General features: G+C 42.3%; 1 protein-coding gene across 1 annotated transcript in view; it reads left to right on the plus strand.

The window, feature by feature from the left end:
• The window catches only part of LOC137638656 (protein zyg-11 homolog B-like), a 29,345-nt gene that overhangs the window by 14,719 nt on the left and 2,238 nt on the right, over positions 1 to 12,388 (plus strand). Inside the window, exons 5-9 of the mRNA XM_068370934.1 lie at positions 7,121 to 7,297; positions 7,503 to 7,703; positions 9,830 to 9,935; positions 11,255 to 11,441; positions 12,119 to 12,248. Coding sequence (XP_068227035.1) covers positions 7,121 to 7,297; positions 7,503 to 7,703; positions 9,830 to 9,935; positions 11,255 to 11,441; positions 12,119 to 12,248 — 801 coding nt within the window. The remainder of the gene's footprint in view (positions 1 to 7,120; positions 7,298 to 7,502; positions 7,704 to 9,829; positions 9,936 to 11,254; positions 11,442 to 12,118; positions 12,249 to 12,388) is intronic.

The raw sequence follows: 12,388 nt of genomic DNA on the forward strand, positions 1-12,388 counted from the left end.
TTCTTTGATAGTCTCGTACTTTTTCAAAGTTGAACTAACGTTTTGTTTGTCGCGGCAGTTGTTGACGTTCAGAACGTTCAACTTGCACTCTATCGTTACGATAGAGAAAGAATGTTCACGGTTTCACATTGCAGTAAGAGTAACCGTGTCTAGCGTTTTGTTCATTCTTTCTTAACTTAATGTTGATTCTAATAAGGAACTTTTCTTTTTGGGAAATATTTCAGTTTTTTCCTTTAACAATAATATGTTTTAATGATATATATGATTGGGCTCTTCTCTCAGGTTCTAAGTCAAGAGAGAGAGAGAGAGAGAGAGAGAGAGAGATAGAGACGGAGGGAGAAAGAGGATAAACGTTTCCCTCAAGCCTGCCAGGCGTACGAGTAACGTCGTTATCGTTTTGCTCTTATCCCTAGTCTCTTTAGGGGAAGAAACTAAACGTTTCTAGAGTGATCTAGTGTTTAGTCTCTTTCCAGCCACTGAATTTTCTTTCATTAGATTTTTCTGTTACATTGTAATTCTGTTTTCGCAATTATTAACTTTTGAGAAGGATAGAATTGCGTGTTTCAGGTACAAACCACTTAAAGTTTCGAGTTCAGTGAAATAAGTGCAAACAGAAATCAAAGTGATAAGTGATTGATGTCAGTGTTATGCGTGAGGGTACTTTTGTGCGCGCCAGTCGTCCTCCCAGTCCGGGACCTCTTGCAAGCTCCCAAGCCCAGGGGAGAAGCAATGTCGAAGGGCAAAAGGGTTCGGCAGGCCTTGATCGGCGCACAGAAGTATCCTCGGTGGTTGTGGGCGTGTCTTACCGAGACCGTCACTCCCACCCGCAGACGATTGAGCCCTTATTTTGCTCGTCTGCAGAAGAGATTTAGAGGAGAAAATAAAGGCAGAGTAACGCTGGTCTCAGGTCTCTAGACCTCTTAAACGTAAAGTCCAGACCTATGCCAGACGTACGAAGTAAAGTTCAACAACCCGGATGCAGTCATTGGGTTAGCTCTGACTCTCCTCAGTCATCATTTTGTCGGGTAGAGAGTGTTGCACCTCCTCCTCCTCCTGCACCGGTGGTGCACCAACCGCCTGCACCCGTTCAGCCTGTGCTGCACCCGCCTGCACCGGTGGTGCACCAACCGGCTGCACCCGTTCAGCCTGTGCTGCACCCGTTCAGCCTGTGCTGCACCCGCCTGCACCGGTGGTGCACCAACCGGCTGCACCCGTTCAGCCTGTGCTGCACCCGCCTGCACTCGCTGCACCCTGTCGCAGCACCATCTGCCAGGCGTACGATGTTGTGGGCTCTACTACAGTCCATGCAAGCACAGCTTTCGGACCTGTTGCGTGAGTATCGGGCTGAGAGTGTTGCACCTCCACCTGCACCCTTTCAGCCTGTGCTCAACCCGCCTGCACTCGCTGCACCCAGTCGCAGCACCATCTGCCAGGCGTACGATGTTGTGGACTCTTCTACAGTCCATGCAAGCACAGCTTTCGGACCTGTTGCGTGAATGTCGGGCTGAGAGTGTTGCACCTCCACCTGCACCCGTTCAGCCTGTGCTCAACCCGCCTGCACTCGCTGCACCCAGTCGCAGCACCTTCTGCCAGGCGTACGATGTTGAACCTCTTTCTGTGTTCGCTGTTCCCAGTGTTGTTCAGCCTCAGCCTTCTTTAAGACAACCTTCGGTTTGGGATCAGGAGGATTACTCCACTCTTCCTCCTCCTCCCCTGGCTGCTCCACCGGTGGTGCAACTCTCGGTGGAGGTACAACCTCTTCCACCTGTGAGTCAGTCTCCTCAGCTGCTGCACCGAGCTCAACCCGTGCACCCTGTTCCTGCACCTCAGACACCTCTGCTTGCGGGAACTTTACCTTGTTCTGCGCAACCTCGGTCTCTTCACGCTCCACTCATTCCACAGGAACAGGAACTTTCTGCACCTTCCACTGTTGTTGTTCCAGCTCGTTCTGACTCTGCTGTTCAGCATACCTTACCTCCATTTTCAAACCATGGCAAAAATATGAATCATGAGTTATGAATGTAAGGTAAACATTATGTTGATTTTTAAACCCCATGCAAGCATGCATAAAGCACTCTAGCACTGGTCATGGAATTTCTAAGAATGTTAAAAGCCATGCACACGCTCTGCTTTCCTTACAGCAGGCTCTGCTTACTACATGCTCAGCATTCAGCATGCTCTGCATTCAGCATGCTCTGAATACAACATGCTCTGCATACAGCATGCTCTGCATTCAGCATGCTCTGCATACAACATGCTCTACATACAGCATGCTCTGCATACAGCATACTCTGCATTCATCATGCTCTGCATACCTTACCGCATGCTTCTCAACATATCTTGGGTTGTTGCCAACTCACTAGACTGTCAAGCAGTTTCATAACGTTGCCTTCTAGTCTGCTGCTTTTGCACCAGTGAACCCTCACTCAGAGAACTTAGCTTTTCTAGGATAAGGTCCCTGTAGATGAGAAAGTTCTTTTCTCCCTCCTTCTGATATTCCCTTGAGGACTCTGTCATTTGGAGGGAGCCTTTAGCTGCATAACCTCTTATGGACTTTTATTTAAGCATTACATGCTTACAGGGAAGGTAATGGTTCCACTTCAGCCGCTAATCCCGTCTGTTACCACACCTGCTCCCATAGACCTTGAGCTGTGTTGCATGACATGCAGTCCAAGCTTAGTCCTTGTTAGAGGATTTTTTGTTTACGGAGTCAATGTGTCACGGGGAAGACGTTCAACAACCAACAGAAGGGACTTGTTGTGACGCAGTGCGGCAACCTCAGCAACCCGTTAAGGAGTTGTCTGTACGACCCAGATAGTCTAGACAGATTCGGGTTGTCACTGTACTTCCTCGCTTGCCCATGATTGACAGTTTACAGACTGTGCAGCAGTATCATGATCTTGTGTCCGGCTCCGTCAGACGACTGGCTTTTAAGAGCTCCCACAAGTCGTCGCTGTCTGGAGATTTTCAAATGGACTATGGATCTGACCAAGGAACTGGGCCTCCTGGTCAATTTTGAGGAGTCTCAGCTCGTTCCATCCCAGACCATTGTTTCCTTGGGTATGGATCTTCAGAGTCGAGCTTTTCGGACTTGTCCGTCGGCCCCAAGGATCTTCCAAGCCCTAGAATGCATCCAGAGCATGCTGAGAAGGAACCGATGCTTAGTCAGGCAGGGGATGAGTCTAACAGGGACACTTTCATCGCTGGCCCTGTTCATCGAGTTAGGGAGACTTCACCTCCGCCCCCTTCAGTATCATCTAGCTGCTCACTGGATAAAGGACTTGACGCTAGAGACGGGCTCAGTTCCTGTTTCCGAAGAGATGAGGTCTACTCTAACGTGGTGGAAGAACAGCATTCTTCTCAAGGAAGGTCTACCTTTGGCTGTTCAGACCCCCGACCACCGTCTCTTCTCGGACGCATCGGACACGGGCTGGGGTGCGACACTGGACGGACAGGAATGCTCGGGAACATGGAATCAGGAGCAAAGGACACTTCACATCTATTGCAAGGAGTTGTTGGCAGTTCATCTGGCCTTGATAAACTTCAAGTCCCTCCAGCTTAACAAGGTGGTGGAGGTGAACTCCGACTACACCACAGCCTTGGCTTACATCTCCAAGCAGAGAGGGACTCATTCGAGGAAGTTGTTCAAGTTCGCAAGGGTCCTCCTCATTTGGTCAAAGATCGAAAGCTCACGCTGGTAACGAGGCTCATTCAGGGCGATATGAATATCATGGCAGATCGCCTCAGCCGTAAGGGTCAGGCCTTCCCCACAGAGTGGACCCTTCACAAGAATGTTTGCAGCAGACTTTGGGCCCTGTGGGGTCAGCCAACCATAGTTCTATTCGCTACCTCGATGACCAAGAAGCTCCTCTTGTATTGTTCTCCGATTCCAGACCCAGCAGCAGTTCGCGTGGATGCCTTTCTGCTGGATTGGTCCCATCTCAACCTGTATGCATTCCCGCCGTTCAAGATTGTCAACAGGGTACTTCAGAAGTTCGCCTCTCACAAAGGGACACGGTTGACGTTGGTTGCTCCCCTCTGACCCGCGAGAGAAGGGTTCACCGAGGTACTGCAATGACTGGTCGACGTTCCCAGGACTCTTCCTCCTAGAGTGGACCTTCTGCGTCAACCTCACGTAAAGAAGGTACACCCAAACCTCCACGCTCTTCGTCTGACTGCCTTCAGACTATCGAAAGTCTCTCAAGAACTAGAGGCTTTTCGAAGGAGGCAGCCAGAACGATTGCCAGAGCAAGGACGACATCCACTCTCAGAGTCTATCAGTCTTAATGGGAAGTCTTCCGAAGCTGGTGCAAGGCCAATGCAGTTTTCCTCAACCAGTACCACTGTAACCCAGATTGCTGACTTCCTGTTACATCTAAGGAACGTAAAATCCCTATCAGCTCCTACGATCAAGGGTTACAGAAGTATGTTGGCAGCGGTTTTCCGCCACAGAGGCTTGGATCTTTCCTCCAACAAAGATCTACAGGACCTCCTTAGGTCTGTTGAGACCTCAAAGGAACGTCGGTTGTCCACTCCAGGCTGGAATCTAGACGTGGTCCTAAGGTTCCTAATGTCATCAGGATTTGAACCGTTCCAATCAGCCTCTTTTAAGGACCTCACATTAGAAACTCTTTTCCTCGTGTGCTTAGCAACAGGTAAAAGAGTAAGTGAGATCCACGCCTTCAGCAGGAACATAGGTTTCACATCTGAAACGGCTACATGTTCCTTGCGGCTCGGTCTTTTTGGCTAAAACGAGCTTCCTTCCCGTCCTTACCCTAAGTCGTTCGAGATCCCAAGCCTGTCCAACATGGTGGGGAACGAACTAGAGAGAGTACTTTGCCCTGTTAGAGCTCTTAAGTACTATCTAAGAAGGTCAAAACCATTACGAGGACAATCAGAAGCCTTATGGTGTGCTATCAAGAAGCCTTCTCTACCAATGTCTAAGAACTCAGTTTCTTACTACATCAGGCTTCTGATTAGAGAAGCAAATTCTCATCTGAAGGAAGAAGACCTTGCTTTGCTGAAGGTAAGGACACATGAAGTGAGAGCTGTGGCTACTTCAGTGGCCTTCAAACAAAACCGTTCTCTGCAGAGTGTTATGGATGCAACCTATTGGAGAAGCAAGTCAGTGTTCGCATCATTCTATCTCAAAGATGTCCAGTCTCTTTACGAGTACTGCTACACCCTGGGTCCATTCGTAGCAACGAATGCAGTAGTAGGCGAGGGCTCAGCCACTACATTCCCATAATTCCATAACTTTTTAACCTTTCTCTTGAATACTTTTTATGGGTTGTTCGGTCGGCTAAGAAGCCTTCCACATCCTTGTTGATTTGGCGGGTGGTCAATTCTTTCTTGAGAAGCGCCGAGGTTAAAGGTTGTGATGAGGTCCTTTAGTATGGGTTGCAGCCCTGTATACTTTAGCACCTTTGGGTTGATTCAGCCTCCAAGAGGAACGCTGCGCTCAGTAAGGAAGACGAACTTAAAAAAGAGACAGAGTAACGGTTCAATTCGACTTCCTTACCAGGTACTTATTATTTCATTGTTATTTGAGATAACTGTTATATGAAATATGGGATACTTAGCTATCCTTTAATCTTGTACACTGGTTTTCACCCACCCCCCTGGGTGTGAATCAGCTACATGATTATCGGGTAAGTTTAATATTGAAAAATGTTATTTTCATTAGTAAAATAAATTTTTGAATATACTTACCCGATAATCATGATTTAATTGACCCTCCCTTCCTCCCCATAGAGAACCAGTGGGACCGAGGAATAATTGAGGAGGTGTCAACAAGAAGTACTTGAGTACCTGGCCACAGGTGGCGCTGGTAAGTACACCCCCTTCTAGTATTGTGATAGCTGGCGTATCCCTCCATAGAATTCTGTCGGGCAACGGAGTTGACAGCTACATGATTATCGGGTAAGTATATTCAAAAATTTATTTTACTAATGAAAATAACATATTTTCAGCTTAATTTCCATTCATTCAGTTGGGCAGGAATTTTCCATCCTGGGGTCACCAAGCCATTTAAATGTGTTAGCAAAGGTTTTTGGACCTACTGTATTTATTACAGATATTATTTTCAGGGATACAGTAGTACTGTATTTAAAAAACAGTACTCAATTCATTAATGACGACCTTATGTATTTATGATGGCTACCATGGCTAATCTAGACTAGGACTGTGACAGCCATAAAAGGTTGAGAACATCTGGCGTAGTGGGGATAGGACGTACAGTTCAATATCCCTTCAGCCCGCAGCTGCACCTAATCTTGTGTCTTCTACTTTGACCTCCTCCTTGCATCCTTTCTTCCATCTTGGTGTCCAATCTCTCTTCACTTCCAACTTCATAGTGCAACGGCTTGGGTTTCTTTTGGCTCTGAATGGCCTCCCTAGCCCTAGATTCTATATATCAAATTGAATCATCTGTTGCATAAGGTCCCTTTCTATTTAATTGTCCAATTTCTAAAGGTCCCTTCTTATTTAATTGTTCAATTTCTAAGGTCCCTTATTTAATTGTTCAATTTCTAAGGTCCCTTCTTATTTAATTGTTCAACTTTTAAGGTCTCTTATTTAATTGCCCAACTTCTAGGTCTCTTCATATTTAATTGTCCAACTTTTTTGGTCTCTTCCTATTTGATTGTAAAACTTTTGAGGACTCTTCCTATTTAATTGTTAAACTTCTAAGGTCCCTTCTTATTTAATTGTACAACTTCTAAGGTCCCTTCCTGTTTACCTGTCCAACTAATGTCCCTTCTTATTTAATTATTCACCTTCTAAGGTCTCTTCCTATTTAATTGTCCACCTTCTAAGGTCCCTTCCTATTTAATTGTTCAACTTCTAAGGTCCCTTCTTATTTAATTATCCAACTTCTAAGGTCTCTTCCAATTTAATTGTTCAACTTCCAAGGTCTATTTTTATTTAATTTCCCAACTTCTTAAGCTTCATCTTGCTCAAATATTCACCCTTACTAAGAAGGGGAAATTCTTCAGGGTAAATAATGATAAAGATATTGCCGTGAGATAAGAATTTATATTTTTTCAGGTTAAACTACGGTATATTATGATGATAATTGTACGGTGGAGTATTTTACTAATGCTTCTCCTATTCCAAACAGCTTATACTGCCTGTGATGAACGTGAACAGCAAACAGAGCGCGATACAGCTAGCCGGCACGGCGTGTCTGTATAATCTCACCAAGTCGTCCCTTGGGGAACAGATTCACCCTCACATACTCAGAGATGTCGTTCACACGACACTAACGGCGATGAGCAACTTTCCTTCTCATGCCCAAGTAAGTTTGAATTCAGATGTTGTTTTGTTCTTTATTCATTACCAAAGAAACTCGGGTATCGTACTGTTCTTCGTTAAATTTTTTACGTTCTAATCTTTGTAAATTCATTCGTTGTTTTGTTTTTATTCATTATCAATATCAAGAAACTCGGGTATCGTACTGTTCTTCGTTAGATTTTTTACGTTGTGTTAATCTTTTCCCACAGTTACAAAAAAATGGTCTTCTCACCCTGTGCTGTGATCGTATTTTACACGAAGTATCGTTTGACAAGTATTGGTGCGCCAGGTTGGTCCTAGATTGTCTTCTTGCCTTCAACGATCCTTCGGTCGACAGAATGGCCGTCGCGATATGCTCCATTCTTGCTGCGAAAATTTCAACAACCCAGACTGCTCTCCTTGGAGCCAGAGTACGTTATTTATATTGATTTGTTTATGTCTTTTACACCATATTTATTTTTCATGATTTCATTCACTTATTGAATAATTGAACTATAATTTGGTAAGAACTATAATTTTTTTTTTCTGTATGCTTTATGTAGGAGCCTACACTATTCACATTTAAAGGTTTAAAGGCCGCTCATGAATGGCAGAGGCAAAGGACAGTGACATTACTGTATCAAGTAGGACAATGCCCTAGAGACTGACCATAGGGTATGCATATCAGTGCCATACCTCCTCTCCACCCAAGCTATGACCGAAGAGGGTCAGGCAATGGCTGCTGATGACTCAACAGATAGACCTATAGGCTCCCCCAAACCCCTCATCTTTAGCTCACAAGGATGGTGAGGAAGTAGCGACCAAAGAAACTAATGAGTTTGAGCGGGACTTGAACCCCAGTCTGGCTTTCACCAGTCAGGGACGTTACCACATCGCCCACCACAACCCTATGATAACAGTAGTTAAATGCAGATTACTAGCTGTGAATTATTAATGTTGACTCAGAATACAAATGTAAATAAACAAAACCAAGCCAATAGTGACTGGAAAGAAACCAAATATAAAAGCATACAGTATATGTGAAAGTGGCCATGTTGATATTGCATGAAGGCTGTCTTGGCCAATCGAGTACAATATATATCCATTATATAAAAGGAATCACAAGAGAGACTTGGGAATTCATAATATAATTGGTAAAGAAAGCTAATATCAAAACGTACGAGGTGGAGGACATGTACTCTAATGCCAACTGTAATTAGGAGGAAAATTATAAAGAGAACTAATAGCAGGACTCAATTATTATTATCACTACTAGTTAAGCTACAACCCTAGTTGGAAAAGCAGGATGCTATAAGCCCAAGGGGTTCCAAATGGGAAAAAATAGCCCAGTGAGGAAGGAAAATAAGGAAAAACTACAGAGAGAACTTTAAGAACAATAACATTAGAATAAATCTTTCCTATGTAAACTATAAAAACTTGAAAATAACAAGAGGAAACAAGATAGAAAAGTGTGCTCGAGTGTACCCTAAGCAAGAGATCTCTAGCCCAAAATAGTGGAAGACCATGGTACAGAGGCTATGGCACTACCCAAGACTAGAGAACAATGGTTTGATTTTTGAAGTGTCCTTCTCCTAGAAGACTGGCTTATCATAGCTAAAGAGTCTTTTCTACCCTTATCAAGAGGAAAGTAGCCACTGAACAATTACAGTGCATTAGTTAACCTCTTGAGGGAAGAAGAATTGTTTGGTAATCTTAGTCTTATCAAGTGTTTGAGGAAAGAGGCGAATGTGTAAAGAATAGGCCAGACTGTTCTGTGTAGGTGTCGGCAAAGATGAAATAAGCCGTAACTAGAAAGAGGAATCCAATGTAGTACTGTCTGGCCAGTCAAAGGACCCAATAACTCTAGCAGTAGTATCTCAACGGTTGGCTGGTGCCTTGGCCAACCTACTACCTAGTTGGGAAGTTGAACATTAATAATTTTGCTACATCTTTCTTTTATAAGTACACTCAATCACACACTCCTGCAGTTTTCTTTTATATATATCAACAATTAAAAATTTGGTATTTTTTATTTTCCATGTGAAGGTATTCCATTCTTTGGAAGCTTGACATTGAAATTATGGCTTATGGCTTGTTGTAATTTTATTTAGTAAAATTATTTTTCATTCAAGAATCTCTTTGCTTTCTCTTGTCTGAAATCATTACATGCAATTGCTTTGAATTTTTTTTTCTAAAGACTTTTTTTTTTCTGGAAGACAAACGGAAGATTTCCAGGTACTAAAAATGTCTTTGTAAAAGTTTTATGTATTTGTAACTACAAAATTATTGATAAATCTCTTCCTAATTTTAGTTATTGTACTGTATTAAGAAATAGAAAACTACCATTGTTATTATTTGTATAAAGTCCTTGATATGCAAACTGGTACAAAATATTTGTCCTAATGATTTTCAAAAGATAATATTTAAAAGTAAAGAAAGATTTAATTCATTTAATCTACAAGACTACAGTATATTACAATTTAGAAGTTATTTTACATGAAATTATAATTTAAAGTTATTTTTAGATAATTATGTAATTGAAATTTATATAATTCAGAGCATGTACATGAAGAAACTGCTAAGCTTAGTCAAGAAGAGGATGGAGGAAGGTGTCGTCGACATCACTCTTAAGTTCACTCTGTCTGCCCTGTGGAACTTAACAGGTGAGTTTACTGTTGGTATCGCTGTTGAATAAGTTTAACTTTTTGACCCTTCTTGGATTTGCATTTATGAATTTGGGTTAATAAAGCCATTTAGTATCTTTGTCCAACGTGGAGAAAACATATCCATTGCAGTATGAAGGCAAAGTTAAAAAAAACTTCTTGGATTTGCAATTATGAATTTGTCTGTGTGCAACGTTGGAAAAACATCGCTGTTGTAGTATGAAGGAAAAGAATTTGGACAGCAAGATGGAAAAACTGAAGTGGGTGAAGCAAGTTGCTGAAAGGACACTGCAAAGACCAACGAGTAATGCCTACGGTGGATTGCTCGAGGTGGACTGACAGCAATAAACCTAGAGGATTTTCGGATTTTCACCCTTCCGGAGGAGGCCACTTGTAGATTGCCTTTCCCAATGCTCTGGGTGATAGTAAACCTATAGAATTTTTACCCTTCCAGAGGAGGCTACAAGCTGTAGGTTCCCATTCACAATGCTCTGGATGATAATATTAATCCTTTGTTGCAAACCTTTGATCGCGAACTGATTTCCATTCTGCCAGGTGATTTTCATCTAATCCTTTCGGTCCACTTTGTAAAATGTACCGTACCTCCATTTTCAACAATTGTTTGCACGACCCAGTGGTCTGGTTAACTGTAGTGTTACAGTCATTATCATTCCAGCATCTATTCATCACCCTGGCCAGCTTCTTAAGGCAACTGTGTGTTGTATCCCATTTGCACGTGAACGTCGAATGGTTCCCCAAGACCTTAACACCTGGGGCTTTTGAACCAAATTCATAAATATAATCTCATTCTATTATACTATATTATGCAGTCTTTGCAGTCTCTTCAGGCCTTAGAACATGAATGTTTCATGTACCCTTAATAACACGGTCAGACCCCTTCCCCCTCATTTACGTTTATTATTATAAAAAACTAGTGTAACTTATCCTTGACAGAAGGACAAAAGTCAAGTTATTTATATTTTTTTAATATCAAATAGAGTAAGAATTCAGTTATGTATCACATAGTAGGAAAGAAATACCCATTTCTCAATTGGAAATTAACTTATATAAAGGCATTTGTATTGACTTCACTCCCCTGTTGCTACAAATCTGTAAGGGGGATCATAAAATCATATACTCTAAAGTGCTTTTTGCATTGAACAATTACTTTTTTTTTTTATATATTCTGAATAAATAACTATGATTTGCGAGTTTAAGTGTATTTATATCTCTGATCTTTATTCGAAACTCCATTTCTTTTCCTTGTGCTGTAAGTTATAGAGATACAGCATGCCTATAATATTTCTTTTGTCCTGCAGATGAATCTCCAGCAACATGCCAAGTATTCCTGAAAGAAGAAGGGCTCAAATTATTCCTGCAACTTCTGACCGTGTTTTGTAAGGACGTGGCCGTGGAAACGAAGGTTCTGGGACTCCTCAACAACATTGCCGAGGTCGCCCCTCTGAGGAGTGCCCTCATCAACGAGGGTTTCGTGTCCCAGTTGAAGTGAGTAATCGGTATACTTAGAAGCGGGTTATTAAATTGTTTTTCTAAATCTGAGAGGGGCGGGAAAACTACATCATCTTCTTTCCCGCTGTTATCCCCTACATTAAGAAGTTGGTTGCCTGATGCACCCTCTTCCGCCAAAACTCTCACTCCATATCATCCTTCACCTTATATCACCATCTAATTTTCTGCCTCCCTCTCGATTTTCTTCCCCTAACAGGTTCCTCTCACGACCTCCCGACCATTCATCCTCAACTTGGGCCCACACTATCTCAGTTGTGACACTTGCATCACCTCTGTAATGTTTACTACGCCTGCCCTACGTTTCATAATTTTCCAATCTTTACTATGCCTGCCATTCTACTTATGTCATCATTCTACAATCTTTACTATGCCTGCCATAATCTTATTTCATCATTCTACAATCTTTAATATACCTGCCATAATCTTATTTCATCATTTTCCAATCTTTCAAGCTGTGATATTCTCATAATCCATATCGGCACTCTCATCTCTCTTCACTAAGTTATTTCTTCCTCTTTTCGTCTCAAAGCCCACATTTCCAATCCATACATTAACACTGGTCTTATTACTATGCTATAGATATTAATTTGGTGTTTTATTAAACTACTTTACACTAACAGTAACCAAGATTAACATTCTTCTTTTTCTTCCAGGTCATTATTGTGGTCCCCCAACGTGGACGTCAGCTACTTTGCCGCAGGCATAGTCGCCCACCTTGTTTGTGCTAGTCAGGAGTCGTGGAAGCGATCAAATATATCGAAAGAGGATTTATTAGAAGAACTTGTAAGTAAAAGGTCCCTTAGCAACTTCCTGTTGTTGTTATGGAAGTCAATAAAATCAAGAGGTTGAGGAATTTCATAAATAATATTTCATTAATATCTTCCTCTCCTTGGATAATATTCATTATTTTATAGTTACTAAAT

The sequence above is a fragment of the Palaemon carinicauda genome, chromosome 3, assembly GCF_036898095.1.
Source record: "Palaemon carinicauda isolate YSFRI2023 chromosome 3, ASM3689809v2, whole genome shotgun sequence".
Taxonomy (NCBI): Eukaryota; Metazoa; Arthropoda; class Malacostraca; order Decapoda; family Palaemonidae; genus Palaemon; species Palaemon carinicauda.